Source organism: Balaenoptera ricei, chromosome 13 (assembly GCF_028023285.1).
Source record: "Balaenoptera ricei isolate mBalRic1 chromosome 13, mBalRic1.hap2, whole genome shotgun sequence".
Classification (NCBI taxonomy): domain Eukaryota; kingdom Metazoa; phylum Chordata; class Mammalia; order Artiodactyla; family Balaenopteridae; genus Balaenoptera; species Balaenoptera ricei.
In genome coordinates, this window is record NC_082651.1 from 20792810 (window position 1) to 20820686 (window position 27877).

The 27877-nt window shown below is 42.6% G+C and overlaps 2 protein-coding genes and 1 non-coding gene across 5 annotated transcripts in view; 1 reads left to right on the forward strand and 2 right to left on the reverse strand.

Moving 5' to 3' along the window:
• The window catches only part of CTNNA2 (catenin alpha 2), a 1194816-nt gene that overhangs the window by 326379 nt on the left and 840560 nt on the right, over positions 1 to 27877 (reverse strand). The window lies entirely within an intron of this gene.
• LOC132347179 (small nucleolar RNA SNORA72) lies at positions 17464 to 17613 on the reverse strand. The gene has a single exon (XR_009497132.1). It is a non-coding gene; the product is annotated as a small nucleolar RNA SNORA72 (small nucleolar RNA).
• On the forward strand, positions 22680 to 24248 carry LRRTM1 (leucine rich repeat transmembrane neuronal 1). Its single transcript, XM_059942910.1, has one exon. It carries the CDS (start codon positions 22680 to 22682, stop codon positions 24246 to 24248), a length of 1569 nt encoding a protein of 522 aa, XP_059798893.1.

A 27877-nucleotide genomic window follows, 5' to 3' on the forward strand; every position in this document is an offset into this window, starting at 1 on the left:
AAGTAAAACAATACCATCCTCTTTTCTTAACTTGCACTCTGCATGCTCTTAAAAGGGATGATGAATACCGCTTTATATGCTTTCAAATGCCAGCATGTTCCTTCAACATGTATTTCTCACTTTCACCACTGCGACTTTGAAAATAAAATTGATGATGGGGTTTCTTCTGTAAGTATGCCTAGTCATTGCTTCCAGATTTTCTTTCTGCTTATGTAACATGGCCAAATGCATGAAGCTTACTTAAGTTCAATATAGAGAGCACTGGACTGGGAGTCAGGACGGACAGGTGGATAATATCAGTTTGCCTACCAGCCACCAATGTAATTGTAAGCCAATCACTTTATTCCTCTGGGCCTAGGGAGTTTAAAGCTGTAAAATTATAAATGATATGGAAGATGGGCTGCAGAGTTTAAAGGATCTCTGAGGCCCATTTTAGCTCTCAAATTCTGTGAATCTATAAGCATTCCAAACTCATGTAGCACTTATAACATGAATATTCAATATAAATTCTCATCATTGCTTCTACGGAATGCAGCAGAACAGTATCTAATGGCTTGATTAATCAGCTAAAACCATCTTCCTTACCAACGAAGGGAAGGATGTTTTCCCCCTTTTCATATTGTAGAGAAAGAGCCATTTATTTAAACTTGCTTTCTCTGACACTGTTCTTGTTGCAGCAAATGCCATAGAAAGTTCCCTGAGGGGGGGAGGGATAAATTAGGAGGCTCGAATTAACATATACACACTGCTATTTATAAAATGGATAATCAACAAGGACCTACTGTATAGCACAGGGAACTCTACTTGATATTACATAATAACCTATAAGGGAAAAGAATCTTAAAAAGAATATATATATGTATAGAATCCCTGCATCGCCACCCCTGGAACTGCCCCAGGCAGAGAAGATTTTCTCCCTCAGCATCACCCTAATTGCTTTCTCCACTCAAGAGTGCCCTGCCCTGAGGCTGAGCAGCCAGAGCCTCTGTACCATTAACCCTTTGGGGCCACATGGTCTGTAGATGGTGCCGAAATGGGGTGGGGGTGTTACTAATAATTCCACCTTCTTTCAGCTTCTAGTGTAGGCCCTAAGAAGTGGAAGAGTCCAGGGTCAGGAACCCTGTGGACATGCTGTGCATCCTTATATAGCTATAGATATATAAATTGATATATATATATATATGAATATATATATATATATATATATATAAATTGAAGTATAGTTGACATGCTGTAAATCAACTATACTTCAGTTTAAAATTTTTTTAAACAAGAAAGTTCCCTGATGAGGAAAAAGATCCATGAAACCAGCTTTAAGAACCACAGAGTTAGAATAGCAAGCAACCTCGTAGATCAGAAGTGGAAACTGAGGTTAAGGAACTCATCCATACTGGTTTGGGATTAAAATGGATTTAATCATTTAATTGGCAAATTCTTCCTTACCCGAAACAAACCCATCCTTCTTTCTGAAGCTCTAAATCCTGCATACCTACAGCATCCAAGTCAGGATACGCTTCCTCTCCAACCAATGCTTCTCCAGCCCAGAGTGAGTCCTCCCTCCTTTGGAAACACTGGTGTTTAATATTTGAAACCCTCACTTAGCAATGAACACAGATGGCTTATTATTCATTTATTCATCTGACAAATATGTAATGAACACATTTTTGATGGCTTACGTTCTTTTAGGTGGAACAGAAGAGTTAAACCCATTTTCACGAAGCTTATATTTTAATGGGAGATGGGAGAAACATATATAAATAGGAAAATATCCAACAGTAGTATGTGCCATGGCAGATCATTAAAACAGGGTGGTATGAAAATGATTTGATACCTTTTTTAGATTGAGTGTCAAAAAGGAAGACTTCTCTGAGTAAGTGCCCGCTAAGTGGGGACTTGAGTGACAAGGAGATGGCTCTTTTTAAAATGGTACAGAATTGCATTTGGGGGAAAGAAATCAAAGGAAGAAATGAGGCTGGAATAAAATCAACAAGAGGGATAGTGAGGAAAGGTGAGGTGAGGGAGGTGAGCAAGATGCAGATGATTGGGGGGTCTCAAGGTCATGCTGAGAAATGTAGATTTTATTCCAAGCATTCTGGGAAGCTAAGCAAAGAACTGAGTTCTCTTTTCATGTAAATCAGTCTTCCTGACCTCCAAGGGTTAACCTCTTACTTTTAAAATTATTTTTAAAAAATTTCTCACGACTCCTAGGAGGCCCAAACCTTTGCACATAGAAGGCTTTTTAATAAACTGCTGCTGATTGGCTGACCGGTTGGCTAGTAACATGAAATCTTTAAGTTAGATAATATTTTAAGTAGGAGCTTCACCTCAGGGCAGTCAGAGGTCAGGATGATTGCAGCCCTCAAACTCAAATCCACAGGAAGGCTGAAGAAATGAGCTCAGCGTGGAGGCAGCTGCCCTCAGACATAGCCTATGACTCGCAGACCTGATGTGTGACAATGTCTCACGCTGCTCCGAGCAGCCTGTTAGGAATGAAGGGAGCATCTTTTGTCGACTCCTCCCAGAGCAAAGCAAATCCTCTTACTTTGAAGAGAGGTTCTCACGGGGTCTTTGTACTCACGTGTCACACAGCTATAACTGAAACTTTGGAACAGGTATATCTGTAACAATTCATGGTGATCACGCTTAAAAAAGTATCTCTGTGTAAAACAGCAGCCTGAATAACAGGGAGGATTAATTCAGAGAGGTTATTCCATATTTTCTCTTTTAATACATGGCCCATATTTATATGTTTTTCTTTTGACTGGACAGCCATCTTTAACTGCAGCTTTAAGGGAAGCAAGTATAATAAAGAGATTGTTAAACATTATAAAAACTAGAATGCTTCTAATGTTAGCTGAGAGTAACCTGACTTATTTTTTACCCTGAGCTACAGAAAAGGCAAATCCTTTGTAATTAGAAAAAATAGGGGAGGGGTCATCGTCCTCCTTCTACCTGGCCCCTCGTGGTCTAAAGAGGTCCTCTAGGCTATGATGGGAGGAACATGTGTCTTGGAAACCCAGGTAGATGCCAGCATTTTTTAAAATCCTATGTGATACTGGGGGTGCTAAGAAGTACATATGGATTCACTAATAGAAGAGAAAAAGAAAGAAGAAAAGAAGGAAGGAAGGAAAGAAGGAGGGAGGGAGGAAGGGACAGAGGAAAGGAAGGAAAGAAAGGAGCTGGCAGGTATGGAGCACTGCAAGAGAGAGATCACAGATGAGAGACCACCAGTGCTATTTGGAGGCAGAGACCATAACCTCCCAAGCACGGAGGACAGTGCCTGGCGCATGGTTGGGGGAGAGGGGGTAGTTGGGGGAGGGAGAAAGAGAAACGTGGGAGGGAGGGGTGGGGGAGAGACAGAGAGAGAGAGAGAAGCGTGGGTAGAGAAAAGAGGTGAATTTGAGAGACAGCAGGCAAGCCAGAAGGAAAGAGAAATAAGAGGAAAAGCTAGAAATGAAGAGGAAAAAAGAGAAAAGATCTAGGTAATTATTCCCAAATTTGCGTGATTATCAGAATTAACCCGAGGGGATCGGCCTCAAAATACCGATTTCCAGGCCCTATCCCAGATCTATTATTTCAGAAGCTGGGGGTGGAGTTGAACTGTAGCCCCGGAATCTAACAAAAGTCAAACCCCAAAGCTCTCCGCAGGTGATGCTGATGTGCAGGTAGATTTGGGAACATGCTAAGAAGAAGAGAGGAAAGATGTGACTGGAGGGCAGTAGCGGGGCTGGTGCCTGCACTGAGCCTGGAGGTGGCAGCTGTGGCGCTGCCACAGGGCACCCACTTGTCTCCGAGCACACGGCTCATCTACAAGAACCAGAGTTCTCCTCCCGGTAGAAGTGGTACCCAACTTCTGCTCCCACATGACATGCCCTTCAGTGGCGTTTGGAACAGCACGTGGTGGCGGACCACGAAGGGAACTACTTGGGAAGCGGAGTTCTCCTTTGCCCGTGCCCGGGGGGCGGGGAAGCAGCTCTGGCCGGCCAGCCAGCTCTGGGGTTGCCAGGGGGCCGAGGGTGGTTGCGGAGTTTGGCCCCCGATTGTCGCCGATTTGTGAGAGAATCTCTCCCACACGCGGAGGAGCTAGCAAAAGTGACTTGGTCTCGGAAAACGACCAGGTGGCAATGGCAGCCGTCTAGCCTGACACGCATTTCCGATCGTCATGGTAACGCGCGCAGCGGCAGGGATGCGGCGGGGGAAGCGCGGTTGCGCTGGGACCTGGCGGGCGCGTGTGCCCGCCACCCCCTCCGCTCGCGCCGCCCGGAGCCGCGGGAGCCCGGGGGCGGCAGAGCCATGCGGGGAGCACTGCCGCCCAGGCAAGGGTACAGTTGCCTCTCGGGATGCAGGCGACGTGGGCCCGGATTATGTGTTACTATGACAATGGTAAATAGGTTCACTGGCTTTCAGAGAAGTGGCTACGTGCAGTTTGAGCGGCGGAAGGCACAATCTCCCTCCAGTTCCAGAACACACGTACCCATTCATGGGTCTGTTTTCACATCGCAGAAAACGAGGGGCTTAGGAAAGCCACTGAAATACTTAGTTTTAGTCCCTGGGCATTTTCCTGACAGTGACCTATACTGAGTTTGATTCCGTGGCTCCAACTAATAATTTTTTTTTTTTTTTAAGTCTTTCTACTAAGAAAGAAGAGAATGAAGCATGCTTATCAGATGATAATTAATTTGCTCTCCAGAAAAAAAAGAAAAAGAAAATGAGCTAAATGTCCTGATAAAGTGGTTCTGTGAAATTCTACACATACCAGGAATGTCTCAAATATCATCTTTTAAAAACACAACCACATATAAAATTGTGATTGGTTCTGCTGTTGCTTCCAAGAGGAATATCCACTCTTTTCTGAAACCTTTCAAAAAAGTAAACTAGAAAATGCAGAGCACCTTCAGAAGGGCTATAGCTTTTCCTAGAGTATATGTTATCTACCATGTCAGAGCCAGCCTACAAAACGTGTTAGCAGAATTAAGGTATTGATTAAATACAGTCATAGTAAACATGAAACTTACATTAATATTACCCACCACTGGTGATTTAGCATTTCATCATCCATCAGAGCCTACGAATGCATGTATACACACATTTATAAACAGTAAACCTTGCCACAATTAACAGGATTTATACAGCCTTTTAAATATTAGAAAAGACAGGTTTTTTAAAGCCCGCTATCATATACTTTAAAAAAAGATATAGTAATTATCCTTGGTTGTGGTTCATTTGCATAAATTTTATGAATTCATTATATACCATAAATTATTTTAAAATATGCTGTTCAATAAACAAACACATTCAAGAGAAATCACTGGTTGATTCTAACACACTTCTTTCACTTCATCTCTACATGCACTTTCCCCAGCATCTGTACTTTGTCCAATTAATACTCCCCTGGGAGTATTTCTGTTCCCACCAGTCAGACTTGGTCCAGGACCTCCTCACTTCCAGTCATGCCTGGAGAACCATCATAATATGTTTTCCCTTGTGCCATCTCCCCCACTCCCCCACCACGTGGAATCACCAAACCCTCTCAATTCAAGTCACACTTTCTTGTTTGTCCAAGAGGCCTTTCCATTCTACTCTTACCATGGTAAATATTTACTTGGTAGGTTTTGAGTTCTTCCATGTTATGTCAGTTATGGACTTTTCTTATATTCATTCTTTTATTCATTTTTATATATGAGCATGTCAAAGAAACTGCCATGCCAAATTTATCTTTATATCTGCTACAGTGGTTAGCACATTTAAAAAAAAAAACTTAAATGAATGAATGAATATTAATGTTGGAACACTCTGATGGACTCAGTTGCTTAGAGGAATTCCTATGGTTATCTTCCTCCTCTACCCCTTCAGAGACATCACCTCCCTAACGGAATGAAATGTGGAGATGTGGTTTGTATCCTGATTCAAACAAATATACTTCAAAAAAAAAAAAAATTGAGGGATAATGGGAGGTATCTAAATATGGACTGTGTATTAGTAATATTAAGGAATTATCATCTATTTGCTAAGGTGTGATAATGGTATTATGGTTATAAAAATGTTCTTTTTTTTCAGATATATACTAAAAATGTTTAGTAGTAAAATGTTACGAGATGCATGATTTACTTTAAAATACTCACAAATGATAATGAAATAGTGGCAAGACATTAATAATTATTAAGTCTAATATTAATAATTAAGTCTAAGTCTAATGAAGTAATTTTTAGTCGCCTCTCTTCATACCATATTTGATAAGGAATAAAATAATAAGAAGAATGAAAATAAGTAAAGACTATACCTCCACATAGCAATTATCTGGAGGTGATTTCAAATATTCTGCCTGTTCCTTATTTAACCACTGTGTGAGGCAAGCAGCTGACTGTATCACAATTCACAGAAGGTAAATCATAGTTCTGTCCTAGAGGTATGTACTAGGCCTGCTGGAGCCCAGGGAGAAAAACAGCTAGTAAACTTTAGAACACTAAAGGTTTCTTCCCATCGACATCCCCCATTTTGTTGGGAAATGGCCTGTTGGCCAAAGAAGCGAATGGCAATGCTAAATGCTAGAAAAATGACAATAATAATGAAAAAGTTTTAAAGTTGCATTCTACCTCCCAGGTGTAGAATGCAACTTTAAAACTAACAGTATATGTATCAGCAAGTTTATTTCTTTAAAGTTGTTATATAAAGCAAGAACATTAATCCCATTTTATAGATGAAGAAACTTAGGTCCTGACAGTTAACATATACATTTATCCTTGAGTTGTTTAAAATCATTAAATGGATGAAATATAATTCCCAAGATTAAGACAGTAGGTAAATCTCAGAATCAAAGCAAAATTATTCCCTGACATTCTGATTATTACTTTAACATGCAATTCTTCCCTTATCTGTTCCTGAACAGTTGGGTGGAAAACATTGCCTCATTTCTTACCAGCAGGATACAGGAAGAGATGCTCTCCCTGCTGCAGAAGAGACCCAGTTCATGAGTTGTTATTTTCTGTATACAGAACATCAAAAATTTCTGGAAGGCTTTTAAATATGTTTCATTTTAACCCTCCTGACACCACTGCAGTTAGGTGGGTGGTAAATGCCATGTAGTTTACTTTAGAAATCAAGAATGCTTATGACAGCTGGAATGATGTTCTAGCTGGCAATGGAAACAGAGTAGAAAGAATCCGGGAACCGGAGACCCAGATACAGCCTTACTATATCCACATCACCAAAGTCACACAGTATTGCTTTCCTTTTTCAGCTCTCAGGGTTTCTGAAAGAGCAAAACCATCAAAGTAAACAGTACTTTGCTTTCCACATTGGTTGAATAATATCCTGAGCGGTACACTTGGATCTCAAAAAGATTTCGGAAGCCTTTGCAATGTTCATAACAGCTATAGGAGAGATGTACTATTCACCATATTATGTAATGAAACAAACTTTGGGCTCAAAGGGATGTGGCAAGTTTGGCAATATGCCTGTTTCATTTTGTGAAACAACTATTTAGTTGTTTGAAACAAAAACAACAATAATAAAATGGTGGGTATCCATCAGCCCTTGTTAGGCAATTGCACTGAAAGGAAGTGGTTGAATTCCATTAAAAACATTTCAAATTTGTAGGCATCCTTCAAACACCAATTACACTGAAATCAGGTAGATGAAATTAAATTCTTTCAGAGAATTACCTATCTTTAAAATAAGTAATTACCCATACCGGGTTATTACTATCTGAACATAGTTAACCTATGCATATGGTCAAAGGAACTCAAGGCAACTGTTTGAGTAGAGAGGGCTACAACCAGACCAGGCTCGTGTCTGTAATAGGGTTTGGTGAAGGATGGGATTCTCCCTTTGACAGCAGCTCCCAAAGCATAGCACTGAACCCCTAACATCCTACCTTCCTTTAATCACCAGTTATGAATTGTTCAACAGACATCCATCAACATTAGTGGTACCATTCTGATACCGCTAATGTTGAATGTCTAGTGTAAGATGCAGCAACCCAATAAAGGTAGAAACAGGTATATCTCCTGTCTGTCTTGCTCTAAGGACTGGGAAGGAATCCCTGCCTAGCTGAAGACCCTGTCTAAAGGCCTGGCTTCAAGAGAAGGATCCAATATGATTTTTTGATTGTTTTTGTATTTACCCTGTTTCAGTTTATAAGTGGGGGGTAAAGTTGCATTACAGTTAGAAGACCACCCGCCACATAAATAGGTTAGAGCTAGAAGCCTCTGAAATAAGCTAACAACACCTTTATACTGAGTGTCACCTTCACTTTCCAGCCCTTGTTATGTACTTTAGAATTTACTGATTCATGAAGGTCAGAGCTGAAAGGGATCTTAGAAATCCTCCCAACCAACTTCCATTCTCTATATACAGAAGAAATGTACCCTAAAACCACAGAGCTAATAAGTGGCAAAACCAGAATTTAAACATGGATATTCCAACTCTATGATCAGGACACACCACTATACCAGAAATATAATCTAGATTTTGCTCTTGAGAAATTTCAACCTAGGAAATGTGGGAACAAAATAGGGAAAGGGGCTTAGAAACAACTAGAGAGCAATTTTAGACAGCATGTAGCAGAGCATTTAGTTTATAGATGAGTCATAATTCAAAGAAAGTAGGGATTAATATGGACTTCTAGGACTGTGATTCCCCACTAATGAATGAAATCTTCAAAGAATGGAGTACTATCCAAAATGTCTTATACATCCTAGTACTTGCCACAGTTAATGAAACAGAGTAAGTACCCATGACATGGTAGTTGAATGGATGGGCGGCTATATGGATTTGTGGATGGATAGTCTGGAGAAAGGAAGCCCTCATAAAGGAAGTGGGATATAGTAGGGGTTAGAATAAGAAGGACAGTGTAGATGCTATACAGTATTGAAACGAGCATTATTTACTTAAAGGATGTTGAAAAAACAACTTACTTGCAGTAGAAGACACTTACTAGGAAGTAGCACATGATGAATTTAGACACTCCATAAGAGTATCACACAGCTGATCGTCACCTATTCTCATGACTTTACTGGATTATGTTTAGACTGGTGTTGTAAGTGCAGGGAGAGTTTGAGAAACTTGTTAATGAATCCAGACTCCCACATACAAAATGAGATTTCTGAATGTGTGTGGTCGTTGGTATTCTGTTCCGTTCTTTTTCTACACAAATAGCAACAGATGGTTGGAGGGTGCCAAGAGGAGTGGGAATCCAGGAGGCAAATTTAAATTGCCCCATCTTCTCTTTTGCTGGGTCTCCGCTGGATGAACCCCAGGGGGAAGGAAGACTGTAGAAGAATTCTTTGGCTTTTACACAGCCAAAAGACTGATTGGTATGCAGCCTTCTTAGGTGCCCCATACTTGGATCTAGGGAATGCAGACAAATCTCTTATCACCAATACCAGTTGTGTTAAGTAAATGGCTTAGGTTTTCTATGCCTTGATTTCCACATATATATTGGGAAAGTGGTAGAATCTCATAGAACTTTTAGGAATAAATGGACTTAATATATTAATGTGCTTTACTTTACAGTCAGAGATATCACTCTATAAGGTTTGGTGGAGCTGATGAGGAACTGGTGAACATTTATGAAGTGAAGATTTATCAAAGGGTACATCGACCCTTTAAGGAGGTTATCTTGTGTTCAACATTCCTCTTGTGTCTCAAATCCCATCACACAGGATCCAGCATGCTAGCTATTTCACAAGTTCATGAACATAGGCTTGTTTTGGCCTTAGGGCCTTGGCTCTTGCTATTTCCTCTCCTTGGAGTTCACATGTCCTGGAGCTTTAACTGGCTGACCCCTACTCATTATTCAGGTTTCAACTCAAATGTCACCTCTTCAAGGAAGCATTGCCTAACCTTAGATAAAGTAGGCCCCTTCCCTCAATTTCTCTCTTCCACATGGCTCTATTTTAACTTTCCCTAGCTATTCAGTATCTAAAAATTACCTTATATGTCTGTTTGCTTACAAAGTTACTCAGTCTTATTCAGAGACTAGAATATGCCTGCATATGTTAAGTGCTCAACAGATATTTGTTAACTCCTAACTGGTGGGCTGATTGATTGACAAGAACAGGACCCCAAAGCATATACATTGAAAATAGTATTAGTTATAGCTTCAAACAATAAGTAATCCTCTTCTGAAAAGAGCAAATACCCAAAGCAGACTTCATACAGAATGACAGCAGTAGGCTTTAATGGAAAATTTCTCTCTCTCTCTCTCTCTCTCTCTCTCTCTCTCTTTTTCTATTCAGCCTTGAGGTGAAAGGCAAACTGAAGGAGAGTGTTGGTCATTGTAACCAGGTTCCTTCACTTAAAACACAATCAAAAGTTGAGAAAAGCTCTAGGTCCTTTATGCCCATGTCTGTCCTCAGCCTGGTGAAATAAACTTGTACTGTCGAAAGCTTAGCCTCTCCTACCTACTCCCCCACCTCACTTCTGGGGTCTCAAATAAAGGGAATCCAACAAACTACAGTAATGCTTGATTTAGACCAGTGACTTGCACATGCTAGAAGCTTAATAAGTTCTATTGGTCTTATTACTTGTATAAAGGCCTAACAGTACCTAAGGACTTGTACGTTTTCTAGAGATATTTAACTTGTGGTCTTAAGATTGGAGCATCAATCTTTCAACCTTCAGAAAACCAAGATCCAGTTAAGCAACTGCTTAGGAATATAAAAGTTCAGTTTAAATAAGTATGTGCCTAGCTGTTTCTACTTTAAAAATTGTTCTAACATCTAAATGATTCTTCCCAGTTAAATACAATATTCTTTAATATTTATGTACTGTTATTTTAATTTTAAATTTCTATTTTTATAGGCAAAGGACAATTGAGCGGAAAAATGTTATACCCTCTCTCTCTCATGCTGTGAAGCAACCTGTTTTACTGTTTAAGCCTGTGTTTGTTCTGTTTCAATTGTACAGAGGAAACAGTTCTGGCACTTTTAAAAATCAAAGATCTATCACTCAACAGGAGAACATAGCAACCTAGGAAAGGGAATTATGAGGAATAGAGAAAAGATACAGTGCTTCTAAAACCTCACTGGGCTTATGAATCACCTAGGAATCTTGTAAAAATGTAGATTATAATTCAAGTATATCTTGGGTGGAGTCTGAGAGTCTGCATTTCTCACAAGCTCTAGGTGATGCTTGTGCTGCTGGTCCTTGTGTTTATGGATGATGCTGTTTGGGTCACGTGGCTTGAGAAATAAAAATCACTTTAGAGCATTTGGTATTGTACTTGCAGTTATAGTAACATTAAGCCAGTACTATTTTATTTAACCTACAAAAATGACCAAAAATTCTTCCCCACCCATGCAGAGATGAAGCCTCTTTCTCCTCTCCTTGAGTCAGGATGGCCACATGACTAGCTTTGGCCAACAGACAACAGCAACCTGCTGGAAGACGAGACCTGAAAAGTACTTGTGCACTGAGACTTGCTCTCTCTTGCTGCTCTTAGAACCCTTCAATCACCACACAGTTGCACCAGAGCTAGCCTTCTGGAGGATGAAAGGCCACATGGAAGAGAAGCAAGGTCCCCCTGGCAACGGCCTGCCAATCGCCATCCCTTTGAGAGAAGCCATCCTAGGTTATACAGTCTCCAGCTAATTCTCCAGTTAACCACAGTCAAGCTGGCTTATGCAGAAGATCTGCCCCAACACACAGGACCATGAGCTAAATAAAATGATTGATTGTTGTTTTAACCACCAAGGTTTTTGTTTGTTTGCTTTGTTTTGTTTTTTTCATGCAGCCTCTAAAATATGAACTGATACTTAAGAAGGAGCAATAAGAGTTTGCAAAGTCAGAGGTGCATAACACTATTTGTGCTTATGATTCTTTTTCCTTCTTGTCTTCATTCTATGTGGTATAATTTTGGTCTCATATAATAGAAATGGATATCAGTAGTTATTGCAATAGAATTCGAACTATTTTTCTATATTATAATTAAATTTATGTTTACCTTGTATTTTACTATGTTGAATCCTTCTGTTTAGAAGTTAAGTCACGTGCCCAGGTCACACAGTTTGTAAATGGCAGAACACTTTTTAGCCTAGCACAGTCAGAAATTTCAAAAGTTCCTTGCAGTAGGTTATTCAGTGTCTCAATTCTTCTGCTAAGATGCAAATACAGAATTACATTCTGAAGGACATGCTCTCCAGCCCTCACCTAGTTTCATGTTTGAGAAGGTAATGCTAGGCCCAGTTACAAAGGAATGATCTTACACTGATATGAGATGCCAATGGCAAACCCTCTTGGGGGAAGGACTCAGCATCAGCCAGTCCTTGACCCAGAGCCCTTAGACAGACAGCACTGGTGTTGCACTGTTCCTTTGCAGGTTTACTCACTGTTGGGCAGCCTCTCCCAATGTTGATGGTCCTTGACCATCTGGGCTCTTCTCAAAACCTGTCAATCTCCACCATATTTTTTTCTTTTTCACAGCCATGTGAAATACCTATTACTCACAGTCTCATGGCCATGACTATATATTAAAAGCTGCTCACTATGGACTTGCACAATGTTCCCTACTTTGTGCCTCCTATTGAAGTGACCTCCACCTCCTCTGCTCCCTCCTATTCTTCCACGTTGAGAATCATCATGTTAAAAGAAGCTTTCCAAACTGGTATTCCACAAGCTGAATAACGCCTGCAGTGTCACTTGCTTATGAATAGAATAGGATTCTTAAAAATTAGAATTTGAAAGCCTTTAATCAAACCATGTACTTTGCAGATAGCACAGGCCATATACTCCCTATCACCCAGCTGCTTCCCACATCACAGCACCTTACCATACTGCAAAGGCCTCTGATTGTACATCAGCTGTATTCTAATCTTTCTCTCTGAGGATTTGCATATACTGCCACCACTATAACTACCAAGCACGTTCCAGGGATTCCCTTATCTTTAGATCCAGATGTAACCTCTGTCCACATCTTTAACTGTAGGCATGTAGGATCCTAGTTCCCCAACCAGGGATTGAACCCAGGCCCTTGGCAGTGAGAGCTCGGAGTCCTAACCACTGGACCACCAGTGGTTAACTGCTTACTCTTAGCTCTATATGTTAGAGTTTTCTTTCACATCTTATTCTTCCTTTCCTCCCATCTACCCTAAATCAATCCATTCACTGAAATCATCTTAAATTGTTTCTTGGAAAAAGCACCATTTAAAAGATTGTCAATCCCATTGCAAAACTATTTTTGTACTTGTCCTGTCCTGTCCATCTCTCATGTTAATATAGTCAGCCTCACACAATATCTCACTTGGGCAGATATGGGAAGCTCCCAGCTTCTCTCCTTGTTTTCAGTATCCTTTTCCCTGCCCTTCGTGTTCAAGACCATCATCAGGATTATATTCCTTGTACCCACATTTTGGAAATTGTAATCCAGGTTGAAAGTCTTCCCAATCTGGCTCTGAGCTAACACTCCAGTCTCATCTCTCCTCAATCCCCTCTCTTTCATTCCTGTGCTCCAGACACCATAAGCATCTCAGAAGCCCCTGTAGTTTTTTCACAGACTTTGCCTACTGACTGGAGTGGCCACCCTCTGTCTATCTGGTCAACCCCTCCTCCTTTTTTCTCACCTCCTCTGACTGTCCTTGCTCAATTAGCTAGAGAAATCTCTCCAATCCCAGTTCTTGCTTATTACATCTCTGCCATAGCATGAATCATACTACCTTGTTACCCATCACCTCCACTCCAGATCTAAGAATACCCAAGGCAGGCACATTTTATCTAACTTTATCTCATCAGCTAAACCTCCATTTGACTTAAACTAACGAAAACAAATAAGATCAGCAACAGACATTTATGCTAAATTATTAAAAGGTATTCTCAAGGCGCCTGTGAGAGATTAAGAAGTGGTTCCAGAGAATGGGAGATGATTGAATAAAGACATAAATGCACCCAACTGGTTAATTTACTACAGAAGGCTCACTGCTCATGGATGGTGGGGGATTTCCTACACAAACTAGATCTGTGAAATGAAGCCACATATAAATGACATTAATGTGTGTGACTTCAACTCCAAAAGTTTGCACCTTCCTGGGTTAATAGTTTGTGCCTATATGTCAATGTAATATAAAGGCTTTTTATATTTAGCTCCGATTCCCCAGGCTATTGATTAGGCAAAAATTCAAACCAGTTAATAAAGTCAATTCAACAAGAATCTCTACAAAGCCAGCACTGTGCCAGACTGCACTAAGAGGAAAGGGGGCACGTTTATCACTGTAATGTGGCAATTCTGATGCCTTTGTATATGGTTTCTCATATATGATAGTCTTCCACACCTTTAGAGGTAGATATTAGAGGGTCCTAAAAGCAGGAAAATAACAGGTCTTTCCTTAGGGGATTTCATTTTACCTGCAAAGACAAAATTAGCAACATGTGGAAAACAAGATAATTAAATGTCAAGATGTATCAGAGACAGAACTTACTACAGAATCAAATTGGTTCCATTATTTGTGGCTAGGATGAGGGGGTGAGACTTGTTAATACCAAGCAGAAGAACTGTAGTTGTCTGGCTATCCCCACAAATTCTTGGGGCCTGACAGAAAACTGATTTTTGCACCAGCATCTTGTTACAGTGTTTGAGATCTAAACCTGAGAATCACTTCTTGGTATGGTGAGAGCCAAGTTAAAGTCAAATATACCTATGGGTTTACAATTAAATAAATGTTTCCTGAGCTGTTCTGGCACATTGGTTTGATGTTAACAGATGTCCCAAATAAGCGGGTGAAACCATGAAAAACAAGATTTCTCGTGATTGAGATAGTGTGTTGTGAATAGCAAAGAACAGAGTCTAGTGCATTTCATAAATATATTTAAACATTCTTACCTCCACAGAGTATTTTAAGTAACACGGCATTAAACTATTTTCAGACATTAACACCTTTGTGAAAATAATTTGGCTGGACAGCCACTTAATAAGATGTGGCAATGAAATGCTTGTGAGCTCCCAGAAGGAACACTGAAGACCCCAAAGCCCAAGCCTCCACCTGCCTCTTCAGGAAGGAGGGAGGAAATGGGAATGGGAAGGAAGGATGGTTCCAAGGCACCAAGAACAGATTCCGACAGGGATCTCAGTCGGTGCCCCAGACAGATGAAGGAAAGGGAACCAAAAGATGTTTCTATCTGTGGTGTAGTGGAGTTTCTCAAGGAGAAGAAGAAAGCAGCAAAAGAGATATTGAGGGTGAAATATGTACAACCTTTCAGGAGGATAATCTGGCCTTATGTATTGAAAGTCTTTTAAAACTCCCCACTCTTTGAATACCAATACTACTTCTGGAATTAAAATTTAAAGACACAGTTGCCTAAATGTGCAAGGGTATATGTCCTAGTCTGTTCAGGCTGTTACAACAAACTACCACAGACTTGGTGGTTAAACAACAAACATTTCTTTCTCACAGTTCTGCAGGCTTGGAAGTCCAATATCAAGGAACCTACAGATTCGGTATCTGGTGAGAGCCTGCCTCCTAGTTCATGGACATCCGTATTCTCACTGTGTCCTCACATGACAGAAAGGGCCTGAGAGCTCTCTGGGTCTCTTTTATAAGAGCACAAATCTCATTCATGAGGGCTCCACTCTAGTGACCTAATAACCTCTGGCAGGGCCCACCTCCAAATACCATCACATTGGGGATTAGGTTTCAATATATGAATTCTGGGGGGCACAAACATCCAGTCTATAGTAGTATATGTATGAGGAAGTTTGTCCCAGTCATTTCATAAGAGCTAAAAACCAGAAACAACTTAATTGGTAAAAAAGGGAGATGGGTAAAATAAATAGAATGGTCTGTAGCCATTGAAGATGATCCTATCAATTTGTATTCTGGATATGGGAATATATCAACAATGAAAAAAAATAGTTACAAAGTAATATGTATAATGTTATTGTATTTTTAGAAAATATAAATATATGTGAAATAGTAAAATTCTAAAAGAATATGTACCCAAAACTTAATAGTTTATCTCCAGGTGGTTGAATTTTAGGTAACAATCTTCATTTAAAATTTTTTTTCGTGTTTTTTTCCCCCATTTTTCATTTTTCTATAATAAAAAGGTAGCACTTAGACATCCATGAGAAATACATACAGATTGACAGTGATAAGAAAACTGAGGTGTAATATAAGCCAGGAACTGCCTAAGGCTAGCATGTACAAGGGCTCTCTATACTTACTGCCTTACCAACAGTAAAACCAAACTTTATTAAGAGCCCTATGAAGTGCTAAGTACTGAGATAGACACAGACTTTGCATTCTATGTGTTTGAAATCTAATAGGACAGAGAACAAGTTTCAGAAGACGTGAGGTTTTTGTCCAAATTCTAGCACCCATCTTGGGCAATCACTTAACATTTCTGGCCCTTCAATTCCTGAACTATAAACTAGGAAATTAATGATACTTGAGTGACTTTTTCAGGATAGAATTTGTGAGTGCTCCAATAGAATGCTTCTTAAAATTTAATTTTAACCTGGAGCTGATGGTAAAATGCAGATTTGATTCAATGGGTCCAGAAAGACACCTAAACTTCTGCCTTTCTAACACGCTCCAGGCCTGCTAGTCCTATGCTTACACTTTCAAGTTGCAAAATTCTAATATACATGATATCATTGAATTTTCCCCAAGAATCCTTTAAGATAGCCATCCTTGGTCCTATTTCACTGATAATGGAGTGACCTGTGTAGGATCAAACTGAGAGAAAATGGCAAAGCAAGGAACCCCAGTTGAAGTCTTTTTATTCCTAATCTCCAAGATGTTAAGGTCCCATTCAGTTCTAAAATACTATAATTAGAAATGGCTGCTACACTCATATCAAGTGAACCGCATCAGGAGCAGTATTGGTAAAGGTAAGCTGCTAATATAGTTCAGAAGAATGAGAGATCACTTTACATGGGAATCAATTAAGAAGTCATAGAAGGGAACTTCCCTGGCACTCCAGTGGTTAAGACCCTGTGCTTCCACTGCAGGAGGCGTGGGTTCGATCCCTGGTCAGAGAACTAGGATCCTACATGCCGCGTGGCATGGGCAAGAAAAAAAAATGTCAGAGAGGAAATTTGACATCATCAGCCTTGAAGGAAGGCTAGAATGAAGGCAAGCAAAGATGGAGAGAGTATAAACAGCTGTCAGGTATAATATGGCATGAGCAGAGCACATGGCAGTGCAGAAGAAGCTTGTAGAGAGGGGCCCAGGACAGCAGAACAGGTCTCAGGAGCTAACCCAGGTATTTATTACAAAAGTCAAAGATAATCTTAAGGTGTTCAGTCTTAGAGGCTAGAAGAATACAGCAAACTAACATTTTCAGTATAGCATTGGTAGCCCTTTTTAAAAAAAATTTACAGTTCATTTAATGGCAAATGGTAATCATCAAATTAACAATGGTTATCTTCAAAACTTATTACACTAGCTGTGCTGTCATTTCTCAAGCTTGGTCACATACCTAAAGTCACACACACTTTCCACATAAGATGCATCATACAAAGCAGACTTGGTTTATCACCAGTATTTATAAAACCAGGCCTAGGGAAAGAACTAGGTCTGGGGACCAATGCATGGTCTTAATATAGCAAATGTTTGGAAACCCTGTACCAACTTCCTTCCTCTCCCAACACAGATTCCATTTGTCCCTGTATATCTTCTTCCCCTGGAGAACTAGGGAATTAATCCACTCATCATGATATATGCATTTCAGTTCCCCATCATAGGTTATGCCTTCACGATGCCCATCTCTCCAGTCAGTGAGCCTTGAGTCCTTAAACTACTTCATACACTTTACTTCCTTCAATGAAGCTTTTTAGCATTGGTCCCATTTGACCTGTCAGCTCTTCACATTTGTATGTTCTAGAGATATTTACTCTCAAGCACTGGGCCATATATAATTATTATCGGCTAAGTCTCTCAGTGTCTACTGCTCTTCCCTACCTAAAGCTCCAGGAGGAAAACACTAAGTCATTGCATTTCTTTGGTTTACTCCTATGACTTAATATCAGTGCAAGATGTTAGGTATTGCCTTAGTGCCATCCATATTACTACCTTGTTTTAAGAGGAGGATAAAGTTTGATAATAAAAAATGACCTTTTCTAATGTGTTCCTCCTAAGTAGATCTCCTGAGAGAAACCTTACAGCCCTCACCCTTTGGCCCCATATACATCTTCAGAGGCGCTCTGCAAAAGGCCAGTTATATGCTGTGTGCCCACAGGAACAACAGAGTTAATTCTCTCCTTTTGAAATTGTGACTCCCACTCTCCTCCCCTACATCTAAATGTTTCCTTTTAAAGAAAAGCCAGTGCTCACTGCTACTGAAAATTAAAGACAACCACATAAAGACCAAGGTCCAGGCTGGAGCAAGCAATGACAGAACATTAAAATCACCATTTGAATTTCTCTTTCCTTGAACACTGCCAAAGATTACTATTGGAAGGCCAATCCTCAGAATGCATGCTCATTTCAGACTTTTGTCACTTGCACCTCTAGGTTCACAAACTATTTTGAGTCAAATAAATGAATTGGAGGTGGCCTTCAGTTGAGATGAAATGGGAGAGATACAACATTTCAAAAAAAAAAAAAAAAAAACTGTATGTGACCAGCCCCTACCACCCCATCACAACATAAAGTACCAAGAAGAAACAAGGAGGGTTTATTATGCAAAGGTTAATGTATCAGTATAAGGTTTAGGAGAGGAGGAATAAATTACCCCTCCCTCCTCCAAACTATACTTCTGGACTCTCCAGCTGCATCGAGCTTGTTCTTCCACCTCCTCTTAGTTCCAGATTGTGTTTTGGCAATCAGATCCATACTTCATGTACCCCTGAGTTCTTTCCCATTTGCTGAATCCACATTTTCAAGATTTTTATCCTTTCTTACCCCACTCCCCAATCACATGTTGGCCTAGTAGCTTGAGGTGCCTTTCTTGCTCAACTACTATGGCAGTTCAGCAAGACATGCTAAATATCTTTCCCCATACAAACACAGAAAATAACAAGGGTGTTTTTAAGTGTGTAAAGTATCTCTCATCAGCATTCAATGCTGAAGGAGAAGACATTTACCAACAGAAAACTGTGCTTAGCCCAGAAAAAGAGATTGCTCATGTATATACACAATCATCACATTATAACCTGATGCATTAGATGTTCTCACAAGAGAGGTAAAGAGTTATGAGAGATCAAACATGAGGAAAGAAAGAACTTTATGTGAGCTCTTTCCTTTTTTTTACTTTTAAGTGTATTGGACCCTAAGAGGCATGAAATTAAAACTCATGAAAACCAGCTATATCAGCTTGCTTTGGTGACTCAAAAGTTGTCGTTTCTCGACTCAACTTTGCTGAAACACTTGATTCATGTTGTTCTTATTTAACCTAATTTGCATTGATTTAATCAGGGCTGGTGTGCTTTAAATACATAATAAATTGGGATTCTGCAACTTAGATGACTTAGAATAGCTAAATTTCAATAAAGCTCATTTCAATCTGTTAATGTATACGGTTCTGCCAAGGGGTTTAAAACCGTAGAAAAGATGCAATCTTGCCACATTAGAAGTGGGAAAGATTTAAAGATACCATCCAGATGAAATGATTTGCAGGATAATAATGTGAAAAGCAATATATATATGTACATATGTATTTTTTAATTACAGCCTAGACATATCTTCTACGTTTTGAGTATCATACTTACAAGAAAACTCACTTATAAATGCAGTGAATTTAATTTTATTTTCCTTCCATCTTGCCAAGACTCAACTCTTTTCTGCCTCTCTGTACCAGCTCTACAAATCAAGTGACATCCAAAGTGGGACCTCTTCTTGCCATTTGGCAGGCTCTAGCACCACTTTGCAAGCTGCCTGCATTAGGAGAATTTTCTTCCTAGCAGCCATGGGGATTGGGTGGCTTGTACTCACAATACTTGCTGAATGGTTGGCCAATGTTTACCCCTGTCTGCCCCAGCTCCCCAACCCTTTAGAGTTTATGGCTCAATCAACCGGCTTGCTGTGAGGAATAATTGTCTTGGCAAGAGGTGAAAACACTTGAAGGTGAAATTGTTTGTCTGTTAAAGTGTTCCGCAGCACCCTGGAGGTGCCAGTGCCCAGTCCAGAGTTAGGCAGGAGGCAAGAGTGATGGAGAGGTGACCATCAAGAATGGGAAAGGAAGACCACCACTTTGGTGCGGGACAGAAAATAACCTATCTGTGCCAGTAACAAGCTGTGAGACCTCGGATAATCACCCGATGTCTCTGTACCTTAGTTTTGTCATGTGCAAAATTCAGATTTTCTAATGTCTTTTTTAGCTCCTAAGACAGCATGTGATGTCTAGGACATTTCAGCTTTGTTTTCCTTCCAACTGAAGGATGCATCTCAGAGATGAATGACCAGGCCAGAGCTCAAAGGAATCCAAAATGGAATGATTCATGCCCCTGTTCATATAACTTTTCCTGAAAAGTACCACTAGTCTTTGGTGACTTTGATTCCACTGGTTAGTAGTGTCTTTAGCTTGAATGTAAGGAGCAACCTAGTTACTTGTCCAAAGCCAGTCCAACCCTGGAGCTTTGGTAATCCACCTCATTCTTATCAATGTGAGCACAACTATAGATAACGTCCACTTACTTTCAGTTCCTAAGAGTCAGACATGATGGGAATTAGAAGTGAGGAGCTGGAAATTCAGATTTCATTCTCCCTATTACCTCCTTGGGCATATTTGTCAAGAAGGTAGGCTTATCCACTCACTTCCAGCAGGGTTTCTCTTTTTTTTTTTTTTTTTTTTTTTAACAGATGACCAACAGGTCCCTGACAACAGCAATGCAGACCCTCTCCAGACCAGTTGGAACAAGACAGAGCTCAACATAAGAAGCTTACAGAGCCCATCCATAAATGAGTGTTAATGGAAATAATCAGGCCAAGACCTCTTCATACTCACATGATACAATTTAGTAACAGTCTCAAAGCTTAAGTCCGGGTGTATATATAGAAAGGGGTAGGCTTCACGAGGGTTTAAGCTACCCCTTCTCCTCTCATCCTCTCGCACATTCTCCTGGAGCGGAGTGTACTGCAGGGTTCTGTCATCACCATGAGCAGCACGTCAGGGTCAGCCCTCCCGGTGTCAGACATTAAAATCTTTCTTTAATCCACCCAGGACCCCACAGACATCTATGGAGACTGGTGAAGCCCCGGCGAGATCTCGGGCAAGAGAAACTCCCTGTACACAGACATAGGTTTCTGCCACTCTAGGTCTCCTACCCCCGGGACCAGGGTGGCTTTCCAAATCCGCTGAGTTTGGAAAGCATTCCCCCATCCACCACCTAAAAGGGCTGGCTGACTGCAGAACTCCAGTGCCCGCAAGGGAAAAAAGAAAAATCTCAGCCAAGTCCCCACAATCACTGCTTTCCTCTAGCTTCTCTCAAGTTGCTTTTCTAAAGCAAAGGACCAAATGTTGATTTCTCTACAGATTCCTACGTATCTCTTACACGTAGACAGCTTTACAGGGGGAGGGGGGAACGTTCCCCAAAGGGAAGGGGAGGGCGGAACAGAATATTTCAGTCTCCCACTTGGAAATATCTTGTCGTTGATGATGCTTTTCCAAACCTCCATCCCCCCTCCTTTTTTTTTTTTTTTTTTTTCTTTTTGGAAATATGGACCAAAAAGCTGAAAGTTATTTCCATTTCATCAAAGAACATATATTACTTTAGTGGTTCGGGAGAATGTTGGTTTTCTGCCCACCCCTTTTCAATCTGCCCATGTCTGAGGTGCTCCGGGAAGACGCACAATCGTGAGCAGCTTACGACACTCAGTGAGCAGTAGGTGCCGGTGCAAGCTCGCGCCTCACACTGCCTGGCGGAGGGAAGGAGCCCGGGCGCTGGGCGCCGCTCCCCGCTCCCAGCGCCGCCGCCCGAGCCGCCCGCCGCCCGCACCTCCCCGCCGCCCGCAAAGCATGAGCGAGCCCGCTCTCCGCAGCCGCCCCGGGCGCGAATGGCAGGCGGTCTCCGCGGAGCAAAAGGTGGCGCCGGTCAGTGGTCCTTTCCAATGACGGACATTAACCAGACTGTCAAATCCTGGGGAGTCGCGAGCCCCGAGTTTGGAGTTTTTTTTTTTTCCCCACAACGTCACAGTCCGAACTGCAGAGGGAAAGGACAGCGGCAGGAAGGCGAAGCCCCGGCTCCCGCACGCAGTTGGGAAACTTGCGGGTCCTAGAAGTCGCCTCCCCGCCTCGCCGGCCGCCCTGCAGCCCCGAGCGGAGCAGCAAAGTGAGACATTGTGCGCCTGCCAGATCCGCCGGCCGCGGACCGGGGCTGCCTCGGAAACACAGAGGGGTCTTCTGTCGCCCTGCATATAATTAGCCTGCACACAAAGGGAGCAGCTGAATGGAGGTTGTCACTCTCTGGAAAAGGGTGGGTAAGACACTTTTTAATTAAATTCTTTCCCGAAGATTTTTTTTTTTTCCTCCCTTTTCTTTGCTGCAGCATCTAACATGGACCAAATCACCATCTCTTTGATCTTTACGTGGCTGTGAACTTTCTATGCTGCCCAGCTTTCTGCATGCTTAGAGGTGAACGTGTGGCTTTGGGGAGGGGGGGGTCCTGCTTTATTTCAATGCATTTATTTGATTTTTGCCCTTTTCTCCCCCTCCCCCGCTCCCCCTCCCTCGGAATAAAATATGATGTAGATTTCTGACCGAGCGCTTCCAATGGACATTCTCCAGCCTCTCTGGAAAGATTCTCGCTAATGGATTTCCTGCTGCTCGGTCTCTGTCTATACTGGCTGCTGAGGAGGCCCTCGGGGGTGGTCTTGTGTTTGCTGGGGGCCTGCTTTCAGATGCTGCCCGCCGCCCCCAGCGGGTGCCCGCAGCTGTGCCGGTGCGAGGGGCGGCTGCTGTACTGCGAGGCGCTCAACCTCACCGAGGCGCCCCACAACCTGTCCGGCCTGCTGGGCTTGTCCCTGCGCTACAACAGCCTCTCGGAGCTGCGCGCCGGCCAGTTCACGGGGTTAATGCAGCTCACGTGGCTCTATCTGGATCACAATCACATCTGCTCGGTGCAGGGGGACGCCTTTCAGAAACTGCGCCGAGTTAAGGAACTCACACTGAGTTCCAACCAGATCACCCAACTGGCCAACACCACCTTCCGGCCCATGCCCAACCTGCGCAGCGTGGATCTCTCGTACAACAAGCTGCAGGCGCTCGCGCCCGATCTCTTCCACGGGCTGCGGAAGCTCACCACGCTGCACATGCGGGCCAACGCCATCCAGTTCGTGCCCGTGCGCATCTTCCAGGACTGCCGCAGCCTCAAGTTTCTCGACATCGGATACAATCAGCTCAAGAGTCTGGCGCGCAACTCTTTCGCCGGCTTGTTCAAGCTCACCGAGCTGCACCTGGAGCACAACGACTTGGTCAAGGTGAACTTCGCCCACTTCCCGCGCCTCATCTCCCTGCACTCGCTCTGCCTGAGGAGGAACAAGGTGGCCATTGTGGTCAGCTCGCTGGACTGGGTATGGAACCTGGAGAAAATGGACCTGTCGGGCAACGAGATCGAGTACATGGAGCCCCATGTGTTCGAGACCGTGCCACACCTCCAGTCCCTGCAGCTGGACTCCAACCGTCTCACCTACATCGAGCCCCGTATCCTCAACTCCTGGAAGTCGCTGACGAGCGTCACCCTGGCCGGGAACCTCTGGGACTGTGGGCGCAACGTGTGCGCCCTGGCCTCGTGGCTCAGCAACTTCCAGGGGCGCTACGATGGCAACTTGCAGTGCGCCAGCCCGGAGTACGCACAGGGCGAGGACGTCCTGGACGCCGTGTACGCTTTCCACCTGTGCGAGGAGGGGGCCGAGCCCACCAGCGGCCACCTGCTCTCGGCCGTCACCAACCGCAGCGACCTGGGATCCTCCGCCGGCCCGGCCACCACTCCCGCTGACGGCAGGGAGGGGCAGCCCGACAGCACGCCTGAGCTGGCTACCGTGGCCCTCCCCGGCGGCGAGCACGCCGAGAACGCTGTGCAGATTCACAAGGTGGTCACCGGCACCATGGCCCTCATTTTCTCCTTCCTCATCGTGGTCCTGGTGCTCTATGTCTCTTGGAAGTGTTTCCCAGCCAGTCTCAGGCAGCTCAGACAGTGCTTTGTGACGCAGCGCAGGAAGCAAAAGCAGAAACAGACCATGCATCAGATGGCTGCCATGTCTGCCCAGGAATACTACGTTGATTACAAACCGAACCACATTGAGGGAGCCCTGGTCATCATCAACGAGTATGGCTCGTGTACCTGCCACCAGCAGCCCGCGAGGGAATGCGAGGTGTGATTGTCCCAGTGGCTCCCAACCCGTGCGCTACCAAATATGCCTGGACAGCCGGGGCGGGCCGGCGAGCACCAGGCTGGGGTCTCCTGTCTGTGCTCTGATATGCTCCTTGACTGAAACTGTAAGGGGATCTCTCCCAGAGACTTGACATTTTAGCTTTATTGTGTCTTAAAAACAAAAACGAGATAAAACACAACAAAACCCCACCCCACAACCTTCAGGACAGTCTATCTTAAATTTCATATGAGAACTCCTTCCTCCCTTTGAAGATCTGTCCATATTCAGGAATCTGAGAGTGTAAAAAGGTACCAATCAATCAATCATTGATTTTTTTTTTTGGTAAACTTAAAATGTTTAAAATAAAATAGCATTTACAGTTTTTACAGACTGGTGTAACCTACATGAATTGTTACCTGGTTAAGAGAGAAGCAACAGTTAGAATTTCCTTCCCCCTGCCCCCCGTGTGTGTGTGTGTGTGTGTGTGTGTGTGTGTGTGTGTGTGTGTGTGTGTGTGTGTAGGGGTGATCTAGTGGCCAGAGGGAAAATCCAGAAATTCAGGAGCAAAGTAGCCAGGCTCATTTTGAAACATTAAGAAGGACAAACAGAGCTTATCAGGTGGAGGTACCCCACATGATTAAGGACTGAAAAAAGCAAGACCCTTTATATTATATTTGGGGGTGGGGAGGTGCAGTGCAATGTAGCCACTTTAAAGCAATTGAAAGGCGGACTGAGGACTGAGCATCCTTGCTCAGCCTTTAAGGCAGAGATCATTGCAAATGCTTTTTAAAAGGCAGTGCCAGACAGTTTTTCCTATGAACAGGAAACATTTTTGCACTTAATACAAGCGTCTTTCAAATCGATTCAAAATCTCACCCCCAAATGCCACTGGTTCACTATTCTCCTACGCCTTGGATTCACCAGACTTAGTAGCATTTGTTCCCCTTTCCATACTCTCTCGAGTGAAAGACCCTCAGCTCCTGTGGTCTGACTCAGGGAAATAAGGCGGAATCCAAATGTTCGGTGATGAAAGCTGTGCTTTCTGGAGCATATTGGTAAGACTGCAGCAAGCTGAGGCTCTCAGCAGTGACAGCACACTCCTAGTTGCTGTGGGGAACAGTGGGAAAATCCTACCCTGGGTGCTGCTTGTAGCAGGAGACTTTAGGGGCAGACGGGATACAGGAGTGATGGGGGTGGGGTGGGATGGAGAAGATGAGCTTTTGATCCTATGTTCCAATATTACTGAAATAGGAATAATTTGTTAACCCAGGACAGAAAAGCTGCCTCTCCTCAGATTGCCCTGTTATGTAATGCCTGCTTTCCTGTGTTGTCTTAGTTTTTTTCTGTGTTGGGGTCAGTGATTTCCCCTTCCCAACCTTCATAGGTTTCCAGGTCCACAGAGATGTGGGTTGTTTATTGAACTAAATTCAAGTGTGGTAGCAGGTGGTGGTGTGGGGAAGGGACAGGGGAGAAGTATGTGTGACGGACGGGAGGGGCCTTTCACTAGCTAGCAATTTAAGCAAATGTGTAATTGAAATAAACTGTCATGAGTGACAGCTGGTGAGCTAATGTTGTCCATGTCCAGAAGTTTTTCTCAAACTCAGGTGCTTACCCCTCTGAATGATCTTACAGACTGGCATCGTTCTTTTTTCCTTTTCTTTTTGGAGAGAGAGAGAAGTCTGAATTGCAGGAAGAGGGATGGGGGGAGAAAACATACACCACCCTCTCCCAAAATGCAAATGCCTCCGGCCACCTACCTAAAAATGCACAATCAGCTGTTTGAAATGCAGAATGGCATCACCAGGAGGTTTACTTAATCTGAGGGTTGGTAGTAGATTTCTCTTTTACCAATGGAGAACCCAATATGCCTAAAAATACTGCTTCTGAGAGGTTCTTTCAAGAGAAATATTTTGCAAATGTCTCTAAGATGTTAAGCCTTGGTAGAGAGCTTCTTACGCACGCACACGCGTGTGGGCATGCGCACGCACGTGCACACACACACACACACACACCATAATCTCATTTTCTCTGACCAGGAAACGTCATCTTATTTTGTTTATAATTAAAACATGACTTTATGACACATACCAATGCACGCAACACCCATTTAAACTAGTAATGTTCTAGAAGAGAGACGCTTTGATAACTTTGAGGAGGGGGTTTTGGATTTAGTCTAAGAATGATCATTTGGGAATGCCATTGTAAACAGCATCTCACTTGTAGGGAAGAGGTTGCAGGAACATCTATAATGAAACCTCACTAAAGAGACCTCCTCTAGGAGACAACAGACCTTTTCTGGAAAAAAAAAAAATCCCCCAGTTGTGCAACTGAAGGATTCAATTCAATCCTTGGATTCCATGGATTTAATATGCTCCTAGGAAGGTTCCTGAAATCCAGTGCCAAAAGCTGCTTTGGCTTGGTGCATTAAGGGTGGTGTTGGTGTGCTTATAGGGAAAGCTTCCAGAAGCAAAGCCTTATTGGCAAACATCAGAAGCACAGATCCACCCTACCCCCTAGAAATATGGATATTGGAAACTGGAGAATTTCTCTCCTATCTCTAAGACTTTTTCCCCCTTCATTCTTCTTTTGTAAATGTGGCCATGAGAAAAAGCTAGAGAGTAATCATGCTTTGTTATATGCTGCTGCCACCCCTACCCACCATATGACTAAACACCACATATGTAGAAGATCTGAAGTCCACGTAAATCTAATGAAATACTATTGTAAACAGGACTCTGTAACCTGAGACCTGGAGAACAAATGATGGTCATGAAAACTGTGTTCTTAATTTGTTTGTGTGTGTGTGTGTGTGTGTGTATGTTATTGTCTCTGTGTTGTGTGCCTTTATAGGCAAGGAAATATGTTTCCTACACAAACAGAAATTTATCTCACATCATTTCATGCTCCTGTGCCTTTTGCTTTGGAGAATGGCAGGGGGTGGGGGAAGGCAAGAATGAGGGAAATTGGTAGATTTAACTAAGGTTTTATGACACTTGAAATCTTTTCTTTCTTAAATTAATTGATCTTTAAGCTTCAAGAAACTGGCTCTGACCCCCTCTAAGGAAACTACTGAGCATTTAAAAGACAATCTGATTTTTAAAGGTGTAGCACCTTTTTTATTGTTGTTCTTCCCACAGAGGGTGCTGATCTCCTTGTCCTGTGCTGTCTGGAAAGAATTTAAGACCTGGGCATTGTCTCTTCCTGGGCATTGTGATGGATTAACACTCCATGTGCAGTACCTTCCCAGCTGATTAAAGTTCAGCCCTAGTATAGAGGTTTTTCAAATATTTATATAGAAAAAAAAGTCCTTTCAAATGACAAATGACACTCTCAGACCAGTCTTAGCCCCGATAGTTTTTTTTTTAGGTGGTACCAGAGTGAGCAGGTTGAATGAAACCCATCCTTTGGCCTTCACTCTGAGGAAAAGCAGCCCCTGGGGCTCAGACTCCAGCCCTGATAGTTGAGACCACCACCCAGCCCAGGCTCTCAAGACTGCAAAGTTGCCATCATAAAGAAAAGGTTATTCCAGTAAAAGGAAACTTTTAAAATTCATTTTTAATACCCTCTCAAGCTCTTCAAAGTCTAAGAGTGCCTTACCTTTTTTCCCCTGCCTTCAGGAAGGAGACGTTCGGTAT

Excerpts from the sequence above, each read along its gene's own strand:
- LRRTM1 (XM_059942910.1), top strand. The coding sequence starts at position 22,680 with ATGGATTTCCTGCTGCTCGGTCTCTGTCTATACTGGCTGCTGAGGAGG.